At 38.3% G+C, this 27,994-nt stretch overlaps 1 protein-coding gene across 2 annotated transcripts; it reads left to right on the forward strand.

The window, feature by feature from the left end:
- Positions 1–360: 360 nt before the first annotated feature.
- On the forward strand, positions 361–27,429 carry LOC122316063 (UV radiation resistance-associated protein). 2 transcript variants are annotated; one of them, XM_043132559.1, is made up of 6 exons: positions 361–772; positions 13,492–13,698; positions 14,665–14,845; positions 23,533–23,681; positions 23,963–24,190; positions 27,056–27,429. In XM_043132559.1, exons 1-6 carry the CDS (start codon positions 593–595, stop codon positions 27,170–27,172), a joined length of 1,062 nt encoding a protein of 353 aa, XP_042988493.1. In that variant the 5' UTR covers positions 361–592; the 3' UTR covers positions 27,173–27,429. The 2 variants fall into 2 exon arrangements, with proteins under 2 accessions (XP_042988493.1, XP_042988504.1); XM_043132570.1 differs by having other exon boundaries at positions 632–772; positions 13,470–13,698.
- Positions 27,430–27,994: the final 565 nt, after the last annotated feature.

The raw sequence follows: 27,994 nt of genomic DNA on the forward strand, positions 1-27,994 counted from the left end.
CTCATTTCAACTTATTATTACATATTTTTCAAATTTCTATATAAAATATAATAAATAATCTAATTTTTTTAAATTTTAATATAAAATTAATATTTAAAAATTATATTATAATAATATTTTATTTATTATTATTTAAAACATCCCATCTTATTGTTAACTAGACGGAATCTTAAATATTCGTTTTTCAAGAAAAAAGGTTGGTAGTTGGTACTTAGCCCGTTGGTAGGTGTCTGTCTCGTTGATTTATAGTTGGTCATGTGTACTCGATTGCAGAGAACTATTTCCCAGGGATATAATGACATGAATACCCTCTAGAAGAACAACTTCCACTTCATATTTAGCGTTTACCCATCTAAATTTTGTTTCTTTTTCTTTCACTTCCTCTCTTCCTCCAAAACAATTCCCAAACAAAATTTCCCGAGAAAATCCTCAGGAAATTTTTTTTTTGATGAATATAGAAAATCCTCAGGAAATTAAAGCCAAGAAGTTGTTCGATGATTTCTAAACCCTAACCGTCACTTGAGGACGATGAGGTCGACCCTCCCTGACATCTTCTTCAGCTCTAACATCGCGTTTTCTGCTGCAATTTTCGATGGAACGAGACCGTGCTCTCTCTTCCCAGCCAAACAAAAGCGATCCAAAGAATCCGAAGGTGATCGAGTGGGAAGACTTCGAGGACGAGCTTGCGAGGTTGTGGAGTCTTTCTGCTGCGCTGAAAGAAGCTAAGGAAAAGAAACAAAGTATTCAACAAAAGCTCGAGGCACTTATTCAGGTAGGGTTTCGATGGGTGAGAAAAGACTAGTGGTGGTTCTTGATTCATTTCTTGGCTTAATTGAAATAGTATGCCCTGTTTAATTGTTGGGAAAATGTACTGGAATAAAAAGAGAAAGATAAATTATATGATTTTTAATATAGTTAGGGTCTCGGGAACTTTGGGATTTTCCCGTGTAAGTGCAGGAAGAGAAATAAATTATATTTTTTCTTTTTCTATGAACTTCAGGCGCTGAAAATTTCAATTTCACACAAATACATGAACCTTTGTTTGAATAAAACCTTGAATTTGTCATCCAAGTAGGGAATTTTGAATAAAGAAATCAATAAATGGAGTTTAACTTTGCCAAAAAAGAAAAGAAAAGAAAACTTTTTGCCGATAAAGAAATTGATCAGGTTTGGTTTCCAAGAGAATGTAAAGAAATAAAACCCTGGATATTGCATTATATGCAGCTTTACGGGGGCCTATTTATTGGTGTTGTGAAGTTTGAGTGTACATAGTCTCAAACAAGGTGAGAACCTGTCGGTAGGTGTAATGCCCAAATGGAAGGCCCAAACCACATGGCCTATACTCTAAAAGAAGTAGTCAATAATACAATTGGAGTCCCATTAAAATCTTATAAAGAGCAAGAACTTCTCATTCTCAAGCAACATGGGATCCCATACACCACCTATTCTTGTCTTTATCATATGGGGTATCACAATCTACCCCACTTAAATTCCCGATATCCTTGTCGGGCAATCCATCGTAGGTAGCATAGCTCAAGTCCCTCATTTCTGATTGAGATGGGCTTTGATACCATTTGTGACGTCCCAATGAAAGGCACAAACCACTTGACTTATACTCCAAAAGAACTAGTCAATGATACAATTGGAACCCCATTGGAACCTTATAAAGAGCAATAACTTCTCATTCCCAATTAATGTGGGATCCTTTACACCACCTACTCTTATCTTTAGAAAGTGCAGCAGAAGAAGGGAAGATGTAAATGAGGTATATCTAAATTTATAAAATTTAATATTTTTTTTAGAATTAAATAAAATCTTAAATCTAACTTACACTAGGATAAGCGTTATACGAGGGTTGGCTGAGTGGAGATAGATTTTTCTACTTAGTGATACATAATTTTTAAATGAGTTTGAATATTTTCTTAAGTTTTGGCATCTTTCTTGCCCTCCCCGTGTAAGAGGAAGCACCTTTTGTTAGAAAAAACTACTTGTTGAAGTAATACGCAGATTGAACAAGATATTCAAACCAAGTTTGTATGATCTTTCCATAGTTCCATTAAAAGAGAATCTTGGTTGTTTTCCAGGATTGTAATTGTATGCAAGAATGCAAGTATAGTGATGGTTAAATACATTATTTATGGTGTTCTGAAATTTTTTCGTTCAGCGATGTGATACGCACATGCACATACACTTTTTTTTTTTGTGATAAGTTAGCACACATGCACTCACTCTTACGTATGTATGGATATTCATCCACATTTATTACCATGTAAAGAAGAATTTTAAAGACTGTATGCAGTGCCCCACCTAAGATTTTATAGATCTAAAATAGTTACATTTATTCATTCAGTTTTCTGAACTGATGCAGCCTTAATTTGGTCGCTGATTCATAAAAATAAAAAACCAGCATTGTCTAGAGCCCTCCATCTAAACCTTAGGGTAAATTTGGGCGAGAGATGGGCCCAACGTGTGACCATATAATATTCAATGCCACCTGGAAGACCCAACTACTCGAACAGTCGTTGGTCACATGCTACATCTACATAATACCCCTGATTTTGTATATAAAAATGGTGAATGAGATCCCCCATTGTTTGGGAGGGAGAAGTTCAAGTCCTTTATAATGATATCAAGGGGCTCTAATTTTAACATTGACTAGTAATTTTGGAATATTGGCCTAGGTGTAGTTGAGTTGCCTTCTTTGGGTCTTTATAGTCGTTCAAACCAAACCAGAAATATGGGACTTGAGTTGTGTTATCTATGATGGAATGACCCAACAAGGATGTCGAAGATTTAAGGGGGGAGATTACAATACCCGTATTGGATTAGGTGTAGGAAGTTGGTGAATGAGATCTCACATTGATTGGGTCGGAGAAATTTTTGCTAACAATGAGCTTCAAATTGTAACATTGGCCAGTTTTTATTATAAGTAATAAAAAGATTTTATTCCCAAGAAATAGGCATAAGCCCAACTACATAGGACGTATAAAAAGAAAATACCTACTACTTTCCAGAAACAAAAGGAAAACTAAAACAGATTCTGGAAATTATCTTCCATGACAAAAGCTTTAGCCCACAAATTCAAGTACTAAAGAAAAAATCCCGAAGTTCCCCCATTGAACGTTCTTTGTCTTTGAAGCATCTCCCATTCCTTTTAAGCCATAGGCACCACATGAGACAAGAAGGAATCATCTTCCAAACATGAACAACATTCTTGCTACCCTTCAAACCCTTCCACCCTACCAATAAATCCACCACTTCCTTGGGCATTACCCAAAGTAAACCAGTCCAATTCAAAACCTCATTCCACAAGGACCTGGCCACTTCACAATGAAGAAAGAGGTGATTAATAGATTCCCCATCCTTCTTGCACATGACACGCCAATCAGCAATGTATGTACCTCTCCTTCTAAAATTTTCAGTTGTCAACACTTTTCCCAAGGATACCACCCAACTGAAAAAAGCAACATTGGAAGGAACTTTCACTTTCCATATGTTTTTTCAAGGAAATTCACAACTCCCGTGACTAGTTAATATTCTGTAACAAGAGGAGACGGAGCACTTAGAATTTCCTGCAGGAATCCACAACATGCTGTCCTCCCTACCCAGCATCAACTTTGAACTGTAAAGTCATTCTAGAAAAGCCTTAACATCATCCACTTCCCAGTCATTAACATCCCTGATAAAGATATTAACCAGTCATAGGAATTTTTTTGATTGGTATGGCCTATGGTTTAATCTTATATGTATTTTAAAATATCCCAAGTTTTGGGAAGAACCAAAGTGCATAATTCGATATGGGGTGACTTAGTATCTCGTCATTCATTCCCATCCAATCACCAAGAGGCTTTTTCTTTATATTTTCTTTATTATTTATTGAGGACCTCTTCCATTGATCAACAGTATAGCTGGTTCATCATCGGATTAGGTTTGGCAAAAGGTTAATGAGATACAACAGTGTGTGAGGATTACATGCGGAGGATTTGAGGATCAATTCACAAGACTGCTCACTGCAATTGATGCGGGTCACGTACTTGGAACAAAATTAATATCTAAGAAGAGTGGGGAGTTCAAGCGTCTTGCTTGGGCAATCAACCATGATGCTGAGGGAGGTAGTCCAAGTTGAAGGAGGACTAGAGGGAGGGCAGAACTAGTTGTATTATGAAGCCTAGATTTTAACTTGGAATGTCCAGGCAAATGCTTGGCTTGTGGACAGTTGATATTGTGTGTTTATAGGAAATGAAAATGGAATATATTTCTCGTTGGATCGTTTGGAGTTTGTGATTTGCCAATACGTAGGATGGTCCTATTTAGCTTCTAAGGGAGCTTCGGGTGGAGTATTAGTTATGTGGGGTACAAGAGTAGCAGAGAGAGTTAAGGAATGCATTGGGGAATACAAAGTGGCTGTTTTTTTTTTTTTTTTTTAAAGGTGGTAGATGATTTTGTGTGGGCCTTTGCCGGAGTTTATGGGCTGAACCTAGATTGGAGGATTGGGGGAGGCGCGCTTTGCCCCAAGCAAGAGATCGTAGGATTATTCACATGGTCATCCAATCAAGCTTGGTCTAGATTTGGATAGGTTTCTAATTTCTCCCGCTTGGGCTTTGTTTGGGTCATTTCCCTATCATGGGCTTAATGTTCCTGATTTCCTTATATATAAGTATTTCTGTTTCTGAGCTAGGTGCTTTCTCTTGTATGCATCCAGTGTAATTGGCTATGCCTATTGATATTAATAAATTTTTACGTACCAAAAAACATTTCTTGATCCTGATGAATTGTGAGATAAAAAGACCTTCTTTTTTTTAAATCAAGTTTATCAATTATTTGATAATTATTACCACTGATCTTAGTATTTTTATTCCTGTTAGTTATGGTATCAATATTAATGCAAACCTTAATATCAATTTTCTTTTTAAGACAAAAATTGAGAATTTTCCAATAAAAATATTTTCTATACGGAATTTTTTCTATATCTATACTATTATCTTCTACTGTATAACTATTTATAAGGATACCTTCTGTCATATCAGCTAGTTTACTTTTAGGCATATTGTTATTTTAAAGTATAAGAATTTTTTTCCTTATATACTTGTAATGGCAATCCATAAATATTTGAGTTTTTCATCTTCATAATTAATAGATTTATATGATAAAGGATCATATTGATATTATTATTTTTATTTAGTAATGAATCTATTTCAAAATAATTTTGTTTTTCATAATGAATGAATTGGTTTTTTTTTTTTTTTCCCCATAGGAATCACATTTGTTTAAATCTTTATTTTTAGTTGTACTGATTTTGATATTGATCGACTCCATTTCACCGATTTTGTGATGTCAATCTAGACCATTTAATATGAGATAAATCATATTGATAATGACACTATTAGCCAGTTTTTCCATTCACTAATTAAAGAATTTTGAAGATTCTTATGTTGCCTTAATTGGAATGGAAATGCTCTTTTGTTCATTCTTAAGAAAAAAAAGATGTTCTGTAATAGTTAAGGACAGATCTGAACGTATATAAGTTACTGACTAGGATTTGTGATAATTTGTAGAATACATATGCTTGTGACAAGATAAATCCCAAAAAATATGTGAATTTTTGTTAATAATACAAAGTGACGTTTTTATTGTCAAAATAGAGTTAATTATACTTTGATTTGTTTTATCAATTTCTTTCTTGATTTGCTTTTATTGTAAGTGCATTATTTAATAATTTTAATTTTAATTTAAGAAAAGACTGTACCAATGATTCTAGCTATATTAATATTTTGGAATATGGGCCCATTTATGGATTGTGTCTTCCTTTTTTTTTTTGATAGGTAAGAGAAAATATTATTGATATGAATGAAAAAGGCATGAGCCATGTACACCGGAGGTGTACAGAAAACACCTAAATACATTCTAGCTATGCTGAATCAAAGACAAAAAATCATGAGCATTATCCCCATTTAGTACAATAGCCGAAAACCAAGACAGTAGAGTATGCAGAAAAAAATTCTTCAGCTCCACTCTTGTTCGTTCCTTATCCTCAAAACACCGGGCATTCCTCTCTAACCAAAGACACCACATGATACATAACGGAATCATCTTCCACGCCGCAGCCACCTGATGACAACCTTGCAACTTCCTCCAGCAACCCAACAGGTCCACAACCCTCAGGGGCATCACCCAAGGAACATCAATCCTTCGAAAGATCTCATCCCACAACCCCCTAGCTACCTCACAATGCAATAGCAGGTGATCCACAGACTCACCATTCTCTTTGCACATATAGCACCAATCTACCATGACACAACCCCTCTTCTTCAAATTATCCGTAGTCAAGATCTTCCCAAGAGTAGCACTCCATATGAAAAAGGCAACTTTGGAAGGCACCCGGGACCTCCATATATTTTTCCAGGGAAACGGAATATGGTCCTGTGTTGTCAAGATATTGTAATACGCCTTAACCGTGCATTTCTTATTATTAACCCTCCACTTCACTCTGTCCCCCTGTGTCGTTGGCAAACCCTTGGAATATAGCAGGCTGAAAAGATCTGATACATAAGATAGTTCCCAATCATGAAAATTCCTATTAAAAAGAATATTCCATTGATGTGAGCCATGCGAAAAGAAACGCATATCCGCCACTGAAGCCTCCCTATTAGCTGCAAAACTATAAAGAGCCGGAAACGCCCTTTTCAAAGCCTGGTCTCCGCACCATACATCACGCCAAAAACTGATACGGTTGCCCTCACCTGCTACAAAACAAATATTTTGTTCAAAACATGGCCACCCTTTCCTTATATACTTCCATAAACCCACACCATACCCCCCTCTCACTTCATTCGAACACCATCCACCCCAAGCCGCTCTATATTTAACATCGATAATTGTCTTCCACAAAGCTCCCCATTCCGATTGATATCTCCACAACCATTTCCCCAATAAAGCTTTATTAAAAGTTCTCAAGTCACACACTCCCAACCCCCCCTGCTCGACTGGGGCACATACTGTCTTCCATTTAACCAAATGGAATTTCTTCTCCTCCCCTATACCCCCCCAAAGGAACGCCTTAAAAAGTTTCTCGATCCTATTCACCACCCCTACAGGCATAGGAAACAGGGAAAGATAATAAGTGGGCAGATTAGAAAGGGTACTCTTAATGAGAGTGAGACGACCACCTTTCGATAAATACATCCGTTTCCACCCAGCCAACCTTTTCTCGATCTTCTCCACTACCCCATCCCAAATAGCTCTAGCCTTGAAAGTTGCGCCCAATGGAAGGCCCAGATATGTCATCGGCAAAGCAGACACCTTACAATCCAAAAAGCTTGCTAAGCTGGGGGTATTAGAGACCGCACCCACTGGAACCATCTCAGACTTCCCAAGATTCACCTTGAGACCCGATACTGCTTCAAAACAACGTAGCAATGCTTGTATGGTTTGGATCTGATCAATATCCACATCACAGAAAAGAAGAGTATCGTCTGCGAATAAAAGATGTGAAATGACAGTAGAGTCACCTGTGCTATTGCCCACCTGATAACCCGATAAGAGACTACCCTCCACAGCCGCCTTTACCATCTGACTAAGGGCCTCCATGACTATAGCAAACAGCAGCGGAGATAATGGATCTCCTTGTCGCAAACCCCGAGAACTATTGAAGAACCCAACAGTTGATCCATTAACAAGCACTGAGAACCTTGCAGTAGAAATACAATGACTCATCCATGAAATCCACCTCTCACCAAATCCACACCTCCGTAGCAAATATAATAAGAAATCCCAGTTCACATGATCATACGCCTTTTCCATGTCTAATTTACAAAGAATACCTGGAACTCCCTCCCTCAACCTGTGATCTAAGCACTCATTAGCAATGAGCACTGAGTCCAGAATTTGTCTCCCACGAATAAAAGCATTTTGTGGCTTGGAGATGATCTGTTCCATCACAGGACTTAACCTGTTGGCTAGCACTTTCGAAATTATTTTGTATATTCCACTAACCAGACTTATAGGACGAAAATCCTCAATGATCGAAGCCCCTTGCTTCTTGGGAATGAGAGCAATAAAAGTTGCATTAAGAGATCTTTCAAACTTTTGAAAAGAATGAAATTCACTGAAGACCTGCATAACATCACCTTTCATTATGTCCCAGCAAGATTGAAAGAAACCCATAGAGAAGCCATCTGGACTAGGTGCTTTATCCTTCGCCATCCCAGAAATGACCTTGTACACCTCCTCTTCATCAAAAGGTCTCTCCATCACATACACACTCTAGGTGTCAATAGACTCAAAACGCAGTCCATCCAGCTTCGGCCTCCACACAACCGATTCGGTAAGTAGGGACTCATAAAAATGCACAATATGATTCTCTATATCAGTCTTCAAAGATATTACCTCGGTACCTGAATGAAGAACCTCAATGGCATTACTCCGTCGATGAGAGTTTGCCACTTTATGAAAAAATTTCATGCACCTATCCCCTTCTTTCAACCAGAGTGCTCTAGATTTTTGACGCCACGAGGTCTCCTCCGCCAACAAGACTCTCTCCAAATTTGCCATAACCATGCCCTTCCTCATTAACCCCTCCTCTGAGATGTCTCCCTGTAATTCCTGTCCTTCTATTTCCTGCAATTCCTCCATAAGGACTAGTTTCTGATTGTTAGTGTGGCCAAAAACTTCCAAGTTCCACTTTTTCAGATCTATCTTCAAGGCCTTTAATTTACCTGCAAGGATAAAACTTGGCGTGCCAGCGATCTGATACGATGACCACCAAGCCCTCACCAATTCTCCAAAACCGTCCGTCTTAAGCCACATATTTTCAAATTTGAAATGTCGACGACCATTGAGTATGCCCCCACAATCTAAGAGAATAGGGAAATGATCGGAGCTGACTCGAGGAAGCCGTTTCTGACAAACCCCCGGAAAATGAGCCTCCCACTCAGGAGAGACCAGAAATCTGTCCAATCTTGACCACACCCTACCATTTGACCAAGTATACTCACCCCCTACCAATGGAAGATCCATGAGATTCAAGTCAAACATAAACTCTGAAAACTCCTCCATGGCCACATAGTTTCGATGCTGTCCCGATCGCTCACTCTGAAAGCGAGTAATGTTATAATCCCCCCCCATACACCACGGCACTTCCCATAAAGAATAAATACCCGCCAACTCCTCCCATAACCTTCTCCTCTCCCTATCCACATTCGGACCGTATATACCTACAAAGGCCCATTCCCAACCATCCTCCACATTTTTAAACTTAGTTGCTACTGAGAACTCTCCAATACACTCTTCTACCGCCTCCACCACTCTTTTGTCCCACATAAGTAAAACCCCACCTGAGGCTCATTCTGAAGCCAAGTAAGCCCAACCCACATACGAACACCCCCATAAGCTACGTATAATGCTTCTATTAATGCACCACAACTTAGTTTCTTGAAAACACACCACATCACCCTTCCATAATCGCAATAAAGATTTAATACGAAGGCGTTTATTGCAATCATTTAGCCCCCGCACATTCCAGGATATAATCTTAGGCTGCATTAACACCTGGATTGCCCCTCCCTTTCGATCTCTCCCTTCCGCCACTCCCTTCCTTCACATCATAATTAATGGAACAGGTTAACCTTTTAAGTTCCCTATCCCTCTTAACAGCTGACTTTGAGTGGCTTTCCTCCAAAGCTACAAGAAGGGCTTTAAATTGTTCCTCCTTGCCAACACAAGAGATCCCTATAACTGCTTGAATTTCCTTCACTTTTTTAAAAACCCACGATGAGGAATAATTCCTCTCTTCAACTCTGGGCGGAAGTGTGCACAAGGGAGTGAGGAAAGACCCCTCATCACCGGCACAATCTTCCCCAACCCCAGCCAATTGCAAAACAACCTCACCTCTAGCTGCCACTACCTCATCAGAGCTCCCCACCAACACCGGAACACCACACGAAGACCCTGCTATAACAGAAGAAGAGGAAGCTTCCTTAATACCAAAAATCGCCTCACCCACCTCAGCTTCCACTGCCTCGCTATTACCCTTACCACCAGCATACAAACCCTACTCCACCCCTTCAACCTCCTCGGAAAACACAGCAGAAGAATCTACTAACACGTGCGCACAGTTCTGTGCAACTTCCAGCAAGGGTAAACCACCATCAACACCTCTCAGAGAGTGTATCGGAAGACCCGCTACAGCCAGGCCCTGTTCCGACGTTGCAACCGGCATAGGAAAAGCCTCGTTAACCCTCTCACACCCAGACGGCACTTTCTGTGCATACTCTATCACCGGCACATCATTCTCGGCACTATTCAACGCTAACTCATTCTCGGCACTGGTTTCCGGCAACACAGAAAACTCCGGCGAAACCATCACCCTCATACATGCCGGCGAGGTCTGACCCTTCGTCGTCGAAGGTGGCTGAGGCCCACCCATCACTGGCACGTCCTTCTCAACTCGATTCAAAACTGCCGCTAGATCCAAACTAATACCCTGGCCTTCGGAACCGTTTTCCGGCAACCCAGAGAACTCCGGCGAGACCCCCACCCCCTTATACGTCGGCACCGTCTGACCCTTCGCCGTCGAAGGTGGCTGAGGCCCTCCTAGCGACGACGGGCCATCAGCACACGCTGACCCGTTACCTTCAGGGACTTCGCCAGGCTTAACGGGTTGGGCCTCTGGGCCTTGGCCTATCTTCACGGCCTGGGCCCCTGGGCCTGTCTTCAATACCTGGCTGGACTCCTGAAACACCTGACCCAAAAACAGCCCAAACCCCACCAGCCCCTTACCCTTATCCAAACCACCTAAAGCCCGGCCATCAACAACCTGGCCCACACCTGTATCACACTTCAGCCCCTCCAGAACGCACCGTTTCAAGAAAACCATCTTACTCTTTAAACTGTCAACTTGATTTTCCATATCTACCAACGCCTGCAGCACGTCAACCATATTTGACCCCGACACTCCTCTACCAACTCCATTGCAGGTCTGCACCATCCCCAAAGGAGGTAGTGCTTCTGTCCTCTCAAGGATTTGTGGCTCTCGAGACATAGCCTCTCTGTATGACACAGTAGGTAAAGCCTTCTGAGACTGAGGAAGGCAACAATGGCCGGCCCCTGTTTTTCCCCATCCTCTGAGCTCCAGCAACATCTCTCGAAGAAACCTCCACCCTTCACCCTTTCTCCCCTCCGGGACCAACAGCATCCCACGCCGTTTCACTGGTCCATATTCCGAAAGAGCAAAGAAACTCCCTAAGGAATTGCGCTGCCTCTGCACCATAAGAACTTGGGACCTGCTGTGTTTCGATCTCACAAACTCCATCTGCCCCCCGTGAGCTATTCCTTCACCTTTTCAGCCAACCATCCCAGAGCTTCCTGATCGAAGGAAATAAATCTCACTGCTCGAAAACTAATCTCAGTGAACCTCCAACGTCTTTCATTAATTTTCTTGAGTTCAAAACACTTCTTTTCAATTATGAAATTTCTACACAGCTCCATTGAAAAAACCTTAATACATAAACCAAGTGAAGATACTAATCTAAAACACCTCTGGAAAGAACACACTTCAACGAGAAAACATAATTTCTCCTTGATAGTACGGAGAGAGAAAAAAACTTATGGATTGTGTCTTCCTTGGGTTGTTACTAATAGTATCAAAGCAAAACTCAGTCAAAACTTTTTTTTTGATAGTTAATAAGAAAGTTTTATTACCATGAATAGGCAAAGCCCAAGTACACATGACGTATACCGACATCACACTAGAAACAAATAGTGCCTAAAACAAATCCTTAAAATTAACATCATTCAATACAAGAGCCTTGGCCCATGAAGCTAGAGTACAAAAGAAAAAATCCCAAAGGTGTCTCAAACAACATTCTTTGTCTTCAAAACATCTTCCATTCCTTTCAAACCAAAGAAACCGCATCAAGCACAAAGGAATCATCTTCCATAAGGCAACCACACGAATGCTCCCCTCGAAACCATTCCAACGTGCAAGAAGATCAACCACTTCTTTTGGCATCACCCAAACAATACCTGTCCTACCAAAAATTTCATTCCACAAAGACTGCCATCTCACAACGAATAAAGAGATGATTTATGGGACTTTAGTCGTACTATCTATATGATGGAATGGCCTGACAAGAATGTTTGGGGATTTAAGGGGGGAGATTGTAATATCTCGGATTCTGTATAAGAAGGTGGTGAATGTGATCTCACATTGCTTGGGAATAAAAGGCTCGATCAAGCTCTTATGATGATTTCAAGGGGCTCCAATTGTAACAGGGATTAGTCCCGTTGGAGTATGGTCTCATATGTGGCTTGAGCTTTTCTTGAGTTGTTACAATATCTCTCTCTTAAAAAATCATTGTGGAGTTCAAACAAAAAACTCTTAAAGGATCTCGATTTAAAAAAAAAAAAAAAATCAGCTTAATTTTCTGTTATTTTGTATTTTGCCAAAAAAAGAGGGTAAACTCTTTTCAACCAAGCCATAGGGGTGTTCACTTGGTCAGCCTCAATAGGAAAGGTTATCACCATGGATAATCTAAGGAAAAAGAGACATTGTTATTATTGATTGGGGTTGCATGTTTAAGGGAAGTAGGGAGTTTGTGGATGACCTTTTACTCCATTGCAAAATGACTATTGCTTTGTGGTGTGTTTTCTTCACTCGGATTGGATTAACTTGAGTCATACCTAGAAGGGTAGGGGACCTTTTTAACTTTTCAAGAGGGTTAGGTGGTTGCACATGAACTGAAGCCGTGTGGAAAATTGTGCCTACTTGCCTCATGAGGGAAAAAAGATAGAAATTTGGAGGACTGAGGAGACAGATGATGGAGGAGCTAAAGTCCTTTTTTTTTTTTTGTACTTACTACTCTCTTCCTTTGGAGAGCTTATATAGAATTTAATAGGCTTAATCTCTGTAGTTTTCTAGTATTTTTTTCTAAAAATAGATAATCGGCTATCTTGTACATATCTTGTGTGGGTGGGCTGCACCTTTAGTACTTTTTGTAAGAAATTTATATTGCTTATAAAAAATTAGTTGAATGAGATTCATGCATATCAAAGAGTTTGCTTGCTTTCCTTTTTTCTATTATAATACATACCGGATTTAGAATTTTAATTTGTTTTCCCTTTTCTTTTCATTTTCCTCATTTCTTGGCAGTTGAACAAAGCATTAAGGCTTGTGGCATGTTCTATTTGACTCTTCCATCTGTTAGTTTGACCAACTAACCTTTGTCAGAAATTCAGAATTGCTTGCTTTTGCCTCAAGTTTGTTTGTTTCCATTGTTTACCTTTTGAAAATGGGAAAAATGAATTAATTAAGTTATTCACATGATTGAGTTATCAATATTTTCTTTTTTGACATCTCATGTGAACTAAGTCTTTGTAGCCTCAAAGATTTTTGGGGCACGACATTGGAGAAAGATCTAAAGCTGTGAACGTTTTTATTTTCTTGAGCCTTAATGAATTTACCCGCGGATTAGCGGGCCACAACGTTGTGGGCAGGTTGATGCTGAGTCATTGAGTCGATTGAATGTGCTTGATGAGATGCGTGAGAAACTGGCAGCTAAAAAACAGGTGATGGAAAGCATGACAATGAGTTCTAAGCTTGCAAAGGAGGATGCTAAAAAGCAAGAGGAAAAACTTAGTGTTGAAGTTAGATCTTTATTGGTTGCTGGGACAGCTCTTTCTGTAGCAAGGAAGCGATTGCAGGTAATTTTAATTCGTACCCGTTAAGATTCCAAGTAATGTTTGGATTTTGATTCATCTTGGAAAATTTAGTAATTTTTATTCTAATATCCACTATGTACATGGGACATATACAAGAGCAACACCTAGGCATGATTAACAACTGTTTTTTATTTTTTTTATTTTTTAAATAAGTATTTTATTGATAATAGGCGAAGCCAAGTACACGGGACATATACAAGAGCCACACCTAGGCATGATTAACAACTGTTACAAGGAAGTCATGGATATTCAAACCATTAAAGTGTATTACAATTGCCCAATGGAATAAAGTGTTAATAAAGAAACTTTTGAGCTCATCCATTGACCGTTTACAATCTTCAACGCTTCTTGCATGTGAGACTGAAGCTTTATGGGTTGTAGTATTGGAGACTTTCTTTGTTACAAGTGTGTGTGGATTAATACTGTTTTGGGTCTTATTAATATTGATAACTTGAAGCCTGAAGCTGTATGGATTGCAGTATGAGAGACTTTCTTTGTTACAAATACATGTGGATTATGCCATAGATACCTCTTGTTCCTCATTGCCAAAGTTTCTATATGTTTGTGCTCCATTTATCTAGATTGGATCTCTTTTGGGTTGCACTAAGTGAGCATTACACATTTGCATCTTCTATTAGTTTGTTTATTATTTTTGTTTTCATGAAGTTGATCAACTTCTTTGATTTTATTCAGTATAGGACTCCATTGGTCATAGGAAAAGGGCACCAATGGTCTTAGATTAATTTTCTTTTTTGTTGTATATTTTGTTCATTTATGTTTATAATTATTGAATGCTTTTATCTAGTACTAAAATCACAATTATCGCAGATAATTTTTTTTTTAATGATATCAGTTTCTTATTTCTTATCCTGGGTGAATGGCTGATGTTATCTTATATCTTATATTTGTATTGGTGTGATAGAAAAGCTGATCATTTTCTATTTACAGGAATCAAATAGGTTATTTTCTGGAGAAAAAGGTTATGGTAGTCTTCGGAATTTGCAGAAGAGGCTAAGAACAAGGCAACAATATATGATCTCTCAAGTTTCATTGCTCTATCCTGTAAAGATTTCGGTTGGACCTGAACAGGAGCAGGAACTTGAGTTGTTTCCCAGCAGTAGTCAATCAGGTATATGCCAGTGAGTTTCTTTTCATTTTTTCGGTTTTTGGAGCAGGTATATTCTATTACTGGTCCAGTCAAATAATAATAGTTAAAACTAATATTTTATATATTTTCCAAAAAAATTATAAAGAAATTGCCGAAAAGCATGATATGCACTTTCATAAAGCACTTTTCTTTTGGTAAATGAAGTGTTTTGCCCTTGGCACTTTGCTCTCTGTGTTTAAGCGTGTTTTTACCAACATTATTTTGGAGTTCCCCAACAGGGTTTAAACTAGTAAAGTAGACAATCTCTCGCTTCAAGATAAGCTAGCTTCCCTTCATTTCAAATTCAATTTATATTGGTCTTATTGTAACAATATATGGAAGGCCCAAGCTACATCTGAGCTATACTCCAAAAGGACTAGTCAATGATACGATTGGGCTGTATAGCCCATGGGAATTTTTATAAAAAGCAAGAACTTCTCCCTCACAAGCAAAATGGGATCCCATTCACCACCTGTACCCCCCAATAGGGGTATCACAATCTCTCTAAATTCCCTATGTTCTCCTCATCAGGCCATTCCATCATAGATGGCACATCTAATGTCTCACATTTTTTGTTAGGATTTGTTTTAATGTCATTCGTAACGACACAAGGAATGCTCGTCACATTTGAGTCATACTCTAAAAGGACTAGGCAATAGTACAATTAAAGCCCATTGAAATTATTATAAAAAGCAAGAACTTCTCCCTCATAAGCAATGTAGGACCCCATTCACCATATATACTCCTCAATATGGGGTATCACATTTACTTTTGGAAATAGTTTGGATTGCCTGCAACTTTTCATAATGTTTTGTTGTCTCTCTTGGCAAGGTTTTGTACCATGTTGTAGTTTCGTCATTAATTTATCTTTGTTGGAGTTCATCTCCCTTAGCATTATACGGAGTTTGTGGAATTGTTGTCTAGGTGGTTGTATTTGCCTTCTAAAGGGGCATTTGGAGGTATCTTGGCAATGTGAGATAAAAGGGTCGTGGACAAAATGGATTATTATGTGGAGGTTTTTACGGTGGCCATATCTTTCAAGAATGTAGAAGATAGTTAATAATGGGCCTTTGCCGGTGTCTATGGCCCTAATTCAAATATTGCGAGAAGAGTCTTGTGGGATGAATTGGCTGGTCTTTGTAGCCTATGGAACCTGCCTCGGTGCATTGGGATTGATTTTAATGTCACCCGCTTCCCAAGCGAACGATCAAGAGGTCCTAGCTCTAGTTTTGCAATGCGGATTTTTCTCACTTTCTTTATGAGCAGGTCTAAGGTTTGAATCTTCTTGGGTGCAAACAATTTCTATATTGAAAGAACTTCCCCTTAAATTACCCAAGGTGCACTTGCGGAAAACTTTTAGTTGAGGGCTTGAGCACCCCCGAGATTAGTTGGGACTTTGTTCTCAGACACCTGTGCACAACAAAACAAAAAAAAAAAAAAAAAAAGATCTTTGACATCCCTCTAGTTGGTGGCACCTTCACATGGTCTAGTATTAAAGTGCACCCATCTTGGTGAAGAATTGATAAATTCCTCATCTTGCTTGATTGGGAAGCACATTTTCCAGATCTAATCAAAAACCACTTCCAAGGTTATGCTCGGACCACTTCCCTATTATCATTGATTGTGGAGGTATCCATGGTGGTAAAAGATACTTCAAGTTTGAGAACATGCGCAGCTGAAATAGAAAGGCTTCATTGAAAAAGTTAGACAATGGTGGTCATCCTATCTCCTTCAAGGCAATTCTAGTTACGTGCTGGCTTGTAAGGTAAAGGCTTTAAAGGAGGATCTGAAGAAATGGAATGAACAGTTATTTGGAAATGTGGAACACCAAAAATGGTCCCTCTTCGACAAATTAATGGGTTTGTTGGGGGTGGAGGAGGAGAGGGGTCTTTTAGAAGAAGAAAAGGCTTACAAGAAGCTTGTGACCTAGGATATTGAAAGGACGACTTTAATGAAAAAGATTTCCTGAAGAGAAAAACCAAGGACTTTATGGGTGAAAAAAGGGGACAAATGCACCAAGTTCTTCCATTGTTTGGCTAATTTGCATAGGAGACACAATGTAATTGAGTTATCGTTAGTAGATGGAAGGATCACATTGAACCCTTTTGAGATCACGGATCACATCACCAACTATTACGAACAACTACTCTCAGAATAATTTTCTTGGAGATGGAGACTGGATGGTCTTGTTTTTTAGCTGCTCGACCATCAAGAAGCAAGCTGGCTAGAGAGGCCATTCGAGGAGATGGAAATTTGCAAGGTGGTGAAAAGTATGGTAGGTAACAAAGCTCCCAGTCTAGATGGGTTCACGATGGCTTTCTTTCAGGAATGTTGGGAAGTAGTTAAAGATGACGTCATGAGCTTCTTCCTGTCAAGATATGTCAAGATAAGTCAGAAGTGTTGTATGAATGGCCAAATCGTTGGCCTTGTGATTTCCCTCTATTATATAAAATGTACAAAGGAATTTTATACATGGAAAGAACTATGTATATGCAAATGTTATCGCTATACAATCTGTCAAATATTAAGCTAATTATACGGAAGAGCAAATCAAGGGAATAAATATGAAAACAATTATGGAAACAAATATGGACAACAACGCTGTCGATAGACAGCTCCCTCAAATTGATGCGAGTTAATCAACAAGCATCAATTTGCTACTTTGGAAGCAATGTCGATGACAAGTGAGAGCCTTGGTGAAGATATTAGCAATTTGTAGTTCAGTGGAAATGTGTGGAAGAGTGATAACACGAGCGTCAAAGGCTTCACGGATAGAGTGATAGTCGACTTCAATATGCTTGGTACGCTCATGATAGACAAGATTGGCCGTGATCTGAATAACACTTGTATTATTAGCATGTGAAAGTGTAGGATCGGTCTTAGAGAAGTCTAGCTCAGCAAGCAAACCTCGAAGCCAAATAATTTCGGAACAAGCAAGAGACATCGCTCGGCACTCAGATTCTGTAGATGACTTAGAAACTCTGTCTTGCTTTTTACTCTTCTAGGAGATCAACGCATCACCTAAGAACATGCACCAACTAGTGATGGAGCGACGTGTATCAGCACAACCAGCCCAATCAACATCTCTATAAGCAACAAGACGGAGAGAATTGCTTGCAGGAAAGAATAAGCCAAGGGCAGAAGTGCCCTGAACATAGTGTATGATCTTACGAATAGCAGCCAAATGAAGATGACGAGAAGTCTGAAGAAACTGGTTGACTTGCTGTACCGCAAAAGAAATATCTGGTCGAGTGATGGTGAGATAGACAAGACTACCCACCAATTTCCGATATAAACTGGGATCAACAAGTAAGTCACCATCCTCTTTGCGAAGGTTGATATTTAATTCCATGGGAGTATTGACAGAGGTAGCTTCTTGTAGTCCAGCTGTAGCCACCAAATCACTAGCATACTTATGTTGATTAAGTGAAATATCAGAGGGACTACGATGCACCTCAAGACCAAGGAAATATGTGAGACCCAAGATCTTTCATATGAAAGGATTCTGAGAGATGGGTCTTAAGCTGGACAAGTAAAGCAGAATCGGAACCAATGATCACAATATTATCAATATAAACCGAAAGAACAACAATACCCGTGTCTGATTTTTGAAGAAATAATGAAGTGTCATACTTGCTCTGCTTGTAGGAAAATTCCAGTAAAGTGGTTCGAAATTTATCAAACCAGGCCTTCGGAGCTTGTTTGAGACCATAAAGAGAGCGACGAAGTTTACACATTAGAGGTAGGAGAGGGAAACAATCCTGGGGGTGGCTTCATATAAATACACTCTTTAAGATCTCCGTGAAGAAAAACATTCTTAACATCCATCTGATGTAGTGGCCAATTATTGGAAGTAGCGAGAGCTAGGATCGTACGAACAGTGGTCATCTTAGCCACAAGAGCAAAGGTTTCCTCATAATTGACACTATATTCCTGATTATTCCCAAGGGCAACAAGTCGAGCTTTATAATGATCCAAACTCCCATCAGAGCGAACCTTGACTGGGTAAACCCATTTACAATCCAGAGAAACTATAGTGGAAGGACAAGGCTCAATGTCCCAGGTGTGATTGGTCTCTAGAGCGACAATTTCTTCTTGCATAGCTTGTCGCTAACAGTCATGCTTGACAGCATGTGAGTAGCATGTGGGAATATCAAAATTGGACAATGCGGCAGTAAGAGCTGAAATAGAATTGCTAGAAGAAAACCCATAGCTATCCGGGGGTACAGACACTCGAGAAGAGCGATGTACCAAAGGTTTTGGAGGTGCGGCAACTGACTGGTTACGGTGCATGTTAGGATCAGGTATCGGGTGAGCCACCAGAAGAGACCGTGGGCGGGAGCGTCTTGTATACACCATACCTAATTTAAAGCGAGAACTGACTAAATAAAGATCTGAGAGCTGTTGCTCAAAAGAGGGGAGGACCATAGTAGAAGAAGAGGGCACAGATGACACATACAAGAAATGTTGATTTTCAAAGAAAATAACATTACTAGAAATGCGTGTATGATGTAAAGTAGGATCATAGAAAACAAATCCCTTGACATATTATATCCCAAGAATGCACACCTAACAGATTGAGCAGATAATTTGTCACTCATGAGGAGGTAAATGAACAAAACATACACAACCAAAGATACGAAGATCATCGTAATTAGGTTGTTTAGCAAACAAGTGGAAATAAGGAGACTCCATGTGTAATACTTGGGAAGGTAAACGATTAATCAAGTGAGTAGCAGTTTTTAGAGCCTCAACCCAGAACATGGATGGAACAGAAGATTCTAACAATAGAGTACGTACCACATCAAGAAGATGACGATTTTTGCGTTTAGCTACTCCATTTTGTGGGGGAGTAGCGTGACATGAACGTTGATGGATAATACCTTTAGAAGCCAAGAATGCTTGAAACTCAATAGACAAATATTCACCGCTAGAATCTATGCGTAATGTCTTAATAGTCGCAGAGAATTGATTGTCAACATACGCTAAAAACTTAGTGAAAGTACGAAAAACCTCAGATTTAGAGCAAAGAAAATAAACCCAAGTAAATCTGCTATAATCATCAATGAAAGTCATATAATATTTAAATTTGTCGTGTGAACTAACCGGGGAAGGTCCCCAGACATCACTATGAATAAGATCAAAGCAATGAGAAGCTCTACTAGCATGCAAAGGAAATTGAAGAGTTTTGCTTTTACCAAGTTTACAATAATCACACTGAAGAGATAAAGTAGAACGCTCTTTATTACCAAGAAAGCCAGAGTGCAATACATGAGATAGGATCTGAGTATTGGAATGGCCTAAACGACGATGCCACACCATACTCAGATCAGGAACATTATTACAAGCAAAAGCCTTGATAGAAGAAATTGAAGAAACTGCTGGAATAGGTAAAAATAGTGGAAACAAGCGCCCCACTTTAGGTCCCTTCGCGATCGGCTCCCTCGTTACCTGGTCCTGCACAACACAACCATCACCAGAAAAATTAACAGCACAATTGTTATCAACTAATTGACCAACAGAAATAAGATTCGTGGAAAGCTGAGAAGCAAGAAACACATTAGTAAATGGAGACGAGGCATCTCCGACAGCAGCTATTGGCAGAGAACTGTCATTGGCAGAGTGACTAGCATAGGGCTGAACATGACACAGAGTTGTGGGAGTATTCGTCATGTGATTAAAAGCACCCGAATCTACGTACCAAAATGTAGTAGAATTGTTACCTTGAAATCCCATCGTAGATAATACTGAAATGAGCATCTGTTGCACCATTTTAGGGGTGCAGTAAGTTGCGGCAGGAGATGCAAGATCAAAGGAAGCACCTAAGGAAGAGTCATGTGCTACAGAAGTCGCTGCAGGAGGAACAGTAACAGAAGTCTAAAATGCTTGGGCCTGACGATTCTGGGGGCGGATACGACATTCTTTGATAATATGACCCTTTTTCTTGCAATAAGAACAACAATACTTTTTAGGACAATTGGCAGCAATATGCCCATATTCCTTGCAACAGAAAAATATTGTAGATTTTTAGAAGTCATGGGTGATCCTTGTCCTTGGACAGTATAAGCCATAGTTGCTGTCCCGGAACTGCCATGAGATTGCTCTAGAATAGCTTGAGTACTAAGACGTTCTTCGCGAAGTAACTCACCAAAACAAATATCAAGAGAGGGAACAGGAGATCTGTTCAGTAGAGAGGAGTGAACATATTCATATTCTGGGCGTAGTTTCATAAGAAACTGATCACGCCTGCTAGTCTCGTGAAGCTTTTGAATAGTCGAAAGAGCGGCAACAAGAACATCCGCCATAATCAAATCAGTATATTCATGCCAAAGAGTCAAAAATGCCGAGTAGTAGTCTTGTATGGAAAGACTACCATGTTGAAACATGGCAATCGCATGTTCCAACTGAAAGTGACGAGCAGTATTATCTTGATAATAAACCTTCTTCAAGTAATTCCACATGGATTGAGCGGAGCGATGAGCCTGCAAATTGGTGACAATATGTGGTTCCATCAAACCAAGAAGCCAAGACATGATCCAAGCATCAAGCACAGCCCAAGAAGGAGAAGACACGACATCCTTGGACTTGTCAGTGTTGGACGTTTGTGCAACATGTGTGCCATCAATATGGCCCCAAAGGTCTTTTCCCTTGAGGAAAAGTTCAAACTGAAAAGCCCAGGTAGAGTAATTTTTTCCTGTAAACTTGACACACATAGGTGCAGAATCGCCGACAAATGAGATAAGCCAAAAAAAATGCCCAGACCAAAATAAATATGCCGAAATCACCCACTCCAGGAAAAAGAAAGACTCCCAAAAAAATATTATGAGAACAAAATAAATACCAAAACCTTAAACAGAAGCTGCCGAAAGACACCACTCTAGGAGAGGAATGTGTCGTTAGACTCAAAGGGTGCCGAAAATTGCTCAAACTGAGGCAGAAGCTGCCGACAAAGACTACCCCATAAACAAAATGCCAAAAAACACTAAGCTGTGACGTCAGGTGTGATACACCAGAAACAGAAGGTGCCAAGATGTGCTGCCGAGACTCAGAAGACGCCGACACACGAAACCGAGAAAAAAAACAAAGGAGTCACGCGGGCGACAACGAAACCGAGAGAAGAGAAAAAAATTTTCAACCGGCTCTTGATACCATGTCAAGATAAGTCAAAAGTGCTGTATGAATGGCCAAATCGTTGGCCTTGTGATTTCCCTCTATTATATAAATTGTACAAAGGAATTCTATACATGGAAAGAACTATGTATATGCTAATGTTATCCCTATACAATCTGTGAAATATTAAGCTAATTATACGGAAGAGTAAATCAAGGAAATAAATATGAAAACAATTATGGAAACAAATATGGACGGCAACGCGGTCCATTGACACTTTCATGAAAGATGTAGTTTTGAAAAAAGCCGCCTTAATGCTACTTTCATTACTCTCAAGTTCCATTGGTGAATTGGGCTACGGATTGTACTCCAGCACACGGAGGAGGGTTGGGAATTTGAGACTTCTTGGTTTTCAATAAGGCCTTATTGGGTAAGCGGTTGTGGATATACCAAAAAGAGAGGGAGCTTTGTGGAAGGTCGTAATAAATCTAAAATATGGTGGATATTGAGGAGGACGGAGCTTGAATGAGGTGAGCGGATCACATGGGGTGGGGCTTTGGAAACATATAAGAAAGAGGATAGACAATCTTCTCTCGATACATACGCATTGCAGTTGGGGATGGTTCCAAAATTAAATTCTGGCATGATTTATGGTGTGGTGATCGAACCATAAAGGAAGCTTACCCAGGATTTAAAATATTGCACAGAGACAGCTTCAATTGCAGACCTTTTGGATCTATCTAGTGGTTCCCCTCAATGGAATGTCATCTTCCATAGAGCTGCACAAGATTGGGAAATTGACACATTCACACATTTTTTTCATCTTGTATATACTTGTAGGGTGAACGGGGGAGCTGACCATATCTTTTGGTGTCCATCCAAGAAGAGGAGATTCATTGTTCATTCATTCTACAAGTCCCTTATGACACAAAGTACAAATTCATTCCCATGGAAGAACATATGGAAGACTAAGGCCCCCCAAAAGCTTCTTTCTTTGTATGTACAGCTTCACAAGGGAAGATCCTTACCTTAGATAATCTAAGGGAATGCCAAATCATTGTATTGGATTGGTGTTATACGTGCAAGGAAAGTGGGTAGTCCATGGACCAACTATTATTGCATTGTGATGTAGCCATGAGCTTATGGAATGAGCTTATGGATTGCTGGGTGGGGCTCCATTGGGTGATGCTACGAAGGGTGATTGATTTACTTGCTAGTTGGAGAGGCATCCAAGGTAACTCTCAAATAGCAATTATGTGGAATATGTTCCCGATCAATCTATGGTGGTGCATATGGATCAAGAGGAATGGTCAGAGTTTTGAGGATTGTGAACAGACAATAGACGAGCTTAGAACATTTTTAATCAATACCTTATTCCCTTGGTCAATTGTAATAGATTTTAATGGCATGAATGTTCATGATTTCCTTGTATCTTTAAACACTCATGCATATGTGTTGTTCTTGTATATGTCCCATGTACTTGGCTATGCCTATTTTTTAATAAAGTTCTTACTTGCTGATAAAAAAATAAAAAAAATAATCTCTCTTTGTACTGTCAGGGGGTTCTCCTGGATCAAAACCTGCTCATCAAGGATCCTTGACAATTTTAGGTCTCCACCTGAGTATGCTTCCTTTTAAGAAGATGAGTTTTTTCACGGATAAGAGGGAGGTTCAGAGGTCTGCAACTGCGCTGGGATATGTTGCACATGTGCGTTCTTTCTCTTTGCTTGACTTAAAAATTAGTATTATCAACTATTATGGATCATATACCATCTACTCCTTTTTCTGATGAGTCACTGCATTCATTTGGTTTGGACTTGGTATAATACAGTTCTTTTTCATTAATCCTAAATATTATCAACATTGTTTCATTGTATTATTATTATATGCTGGTGCATTTTAAGTAGCAGGCTTTTTGTCAACTTGTTGAAAGCCTGGTTGCCAAAGCAAGATATTGGATTGTACTTTATCAGCCTGATTTTCTTGCAGGCTGTTTCTCTTATAGCTTCCTACTTAAACGTTCATTTGCGTTACCGTTTGCGCTTGGGTGGTTCTCATTCATATATTATTGACCATGCACCTTCCTTAGAGCCCACTTCTTCAGATTTGTCATCAAATACAGAGCTTTCTACAACTAAGAAGCATGTGGAGTTCCCTCTCTTTTTAGAAGGTCAAGACACTACAAGAGCCGCTTATGCTGTATTTTTGCTGAATAAGGTGTGCTTTATTTCATGTGGCATCTTTGGGCTCTATAATTCTCATGAAACATTAAATAAATTAGATTGTTTGGACTATTAGTATGGCAATGTAAGGAGCTTTCCTAAGTCACTGGTAGTCTTTGAGTTGTTTCAATTATTTAGGCATTGCAATATTGCTTACTTATTCTAGTTGCTTCTCCTCCTGGCCCCGTTAGAGCTAGGTTTTTAAGCTATCCTGCTTTGGCTTTTTTTTTATTTTTTTTTATTTTTTTATTTTTATGAGTAACAATCCAAGGTTTGAGTATAGTTATAATGCATTTTCCCTGATCCTACTATGGTTTTTCCATATCTTTGGCAGAAATTGCATTTTCCAGCCCTAAACTATGAGTATTGTTACAATGTCTTCCCGTTATTAAAATTTCTCAATTGTCCATTTTATTTATTCTTAGTATTATGCATTTATCGCATTGTTACATAATCCTGTAATTTAATTTTATTTTACAGTGATCACGTGATAAGGGGAAATTAAGGTTACAAATGGTGGAATATGGAGAAATTTTAACAATATGGTATATTGCAACTACTGATGTGATTTGGGGCGTTGGTTTATTATATTTATAGTTTAGGAAGAACGTTGTTATGACCCTGTATCTTCTTTTTTATTATTTTATTTTATTTTATTTTGTAAGTCCCTATAGTTTGGGGCTGAAAGTGCAATTTATCCAATTTATGGTGGTCCATGAACTTTTTCCATTTTCCCCGGACCGCTGGCTATCAGTCTGGTCGGTCCAACTTCTTTTTTTTTTTTTTTAAACGATTAATAAAAAAAATTATTTAAAATACTAAACTAAAATTAAGTTACTTATTGAATGAAAATTACATAATAAATTGTACAATTATTAATATATACTAGTACTATATATTATAGTTATACATCAAAAAATATAATAATACATTGATCTAAATATATATAGTTATAGACTTAGTACCAATACTATAACTAATAACTATACTACTAGTATTACTAATATACTATATGTTAGTGATAAATTGGTAATACGATATTAAATAATACTCTATGTAGTTATAGTGATTTAATTGTAACATATTAAGTTAACTATACTAATACTATTATAAATTTATACATATACTATAATTTATACTATAACTCTTATAATATGGTAATATATTAATATATACTAGTCCTATATATTATAGTTATACATTAAAGAATATAATACTTATGTAATATTGTGATATATTAATAATTAATTATATACAATTATTTATATAAATAATAAAAAAATATTTTTTTTTTATTTTCGTTCGGTCCGGTCCGGGGTGAAAAACCCCTGGACGAGAATGAATTCAGTCCTATAGAATTTGGACCGGTCTGGTAAAAAATGGTTGGTCGGGTTGGTTTCTCTTGTCCAGACCGACCAAATTTCACCCCTACCTATACCACCATTTCTTTTGGTGCAATTATTATGAAATGTGATGGTTTGAGGGGAATGAATTGCTTTTTGTAGAGCTACAAGAAAGCATCTACTAAGCAAACCACCTAAATAGGAACCATTTGTAGTAGTCCATGAATTGCTCCATCCACGAGGTCACTGTCACGAGTACGACCGGAGGGCCACCTTACTTACTTAACGGGACCCAGCACACATTTCTTATGGAAAACTTAAAGGGGAACACGTTTAGAGGGGATGTTAAACCCCTCTATTGAGTAACTCGCGCCTTCCCTGTGAGAATTCTGATTCCTGATTGTACTTATCAAAAAAAATTCTGATTCCTGATTGTAACTGACAAAAAACAAATCTTGTAGTAATTCTGGTTTTATGCTACTTGGAATGGCTCTCATATTGAGAGGTTTTGTCTAATGGTAATTAATGCGTGTGATTTTAACCTAGCATAAGCCAGACTTGCACATTTTTTACCTTTTGTTTTTGATTGGTTAGTAGCACAAAAAGCTCTCACATTTTCAGGCAGACATTATAGAGGAATTGATGAACGTAACCTGTATACCAGAGTCATTATTGGATACATCTTTTAAAGGAAAGTAAATGGTTGAAAGACTCACTTTTGAAATGTTGTTTATTTCATATTTTTATGTTTCTACTTATTTTTTTGGTGTCAAGTAACACGATTGCTGCAAAAATGATATCGAGTAAATATTGCAGTAATTTGGAAGGTTCATAGATATGATATTATTCGGTATTCTCATTTTTTATCACTTATGCTTTGCTGTTGCAAAGACTGAAATCCTTTTAATTAAAATCCCTACATTCAGATGAAGGTGGCTAGTTTCTTGAGAATATGGTTTGGAGTTCATTCTCTTGAGCGCATTGTTTGATCCATTTTGCATCCAAGTAGGATGCATTAAATCATCATTCCAGAGCATGATTCACTTAATAATTAAGTTGCATGAGGCAGCAATTAATATCAGTATTCCGCCAGTGTGGTATGCTAGGAATATTTTATGCTGGAAGCTATCTAGTTGTGACCCTTTTTTTTTTTTTTTCTCATGCCAATAAATACGATGTTGCTTTTAAAATTCAATTGATCTTCCATGTTTAGGATATCTTTTCATAGAATTGAATGTTGCACCAACTCATGTCGAAGGTTAAAAAAATAATTGGGGGAGTGAAAAACACATAGCAAAACTCGTTGGTACTTTGACGAATTCGATTCTCTCTCCCCTTTATTGGTGAGAATGAAATGTGTGCCCTTTTATATTACCTGTATATCTCAATAGGGAACACTATTTTTAACATTTCATAAGTCATAGCATTTCTTTTTCAAATTATTTTTGGAGAACTGAAATTCGGAGATCTTGTTTTGGCTTCTGGATGACCTTCACCTTTTTGCCCTCTGGATGTAGGATTTGGAGCAGCTTTTGAATTCTGTTGGTGTAAAGAGTTTAGGACCGCGCTACATATTACCTAACTTGAAGGAGCTTCTAAGAACTATCCAGTCTGCAGATTTTAGAAACACATGATGATGCAAAATGATCGACCGTAAGTTAACTTCTCTGTAAATGGATTACCTTTTCTTTTCTTTTCTTTTTTCTTTTTTTTTTTTTAAGTTTGGGTGCAATTTTTTGATGGAGCACCTTCAATGAATCGATATAGTTTTCTCTTGTCATTACAATTGATTGAAGAAGCAAATTTTGCTCAAAATGGAAATTCTTTGTTGGAGCATAACTCATGTAAGATTTGACTGGTTAATATGATTCGTCGCTTATAGTTGATGCAATATTGGGGGTGGTATTTGTAAATGGTTCATTTACCATATGTGAAAAGAGCCCTAAACTACTGCAATGCATGCTCTGACAAGATGGTATAAGAACTGACTACCTGTCATAGAAAGGGATGAATAACCATTAGCTTGCTTGTTTGTTTTTGTTTAAGTTAAAAATAGTGTTTGTTCTTATTACGGTTGTACCAGAAAGGTTGCTCGTGTATAAATTGGGATTGTTCCAATTAAAAGAAATAAGGAAAATATTTCAACCAGTATATAAAGTCTATATATGTCAAGAAATTAAAGAAAAACAATTTATATATATATATATTATTCTTCGTCATTTTATTTATTTTTTAATATTTTGTGTAACAATTGATGTACTTCAAGAAAAAACCATGAGGATATTTAACAATTGTTCTAGTGATATATGATTTTGTTTTTTCTCTCTGGCACGTCTCTTATTTTTTTTTTAACAGAAGTTTATAGGCCTTGTTTTTACAAGGTTTTCAATAGCTAATGTACAGTGTACCATTCATATGCACCTCTTTTACGGATGTGTATTAAAAAAAAAATCTTT

Source organism: Carya illinoinensis, chromosome 1 (assembly GCF_018687715.1).
Source record: "Carya illinoinensis cultivar Pawnee chromosome 1, C.illinoinensisPawnee_v1, whole genome shotgun sequence".
NCBI lineage: Eukaryota > Viridiplantae > Streptophyta > Magnoliopsida > Fagales > Juglandaceae > Carya > Carya illinoinensis.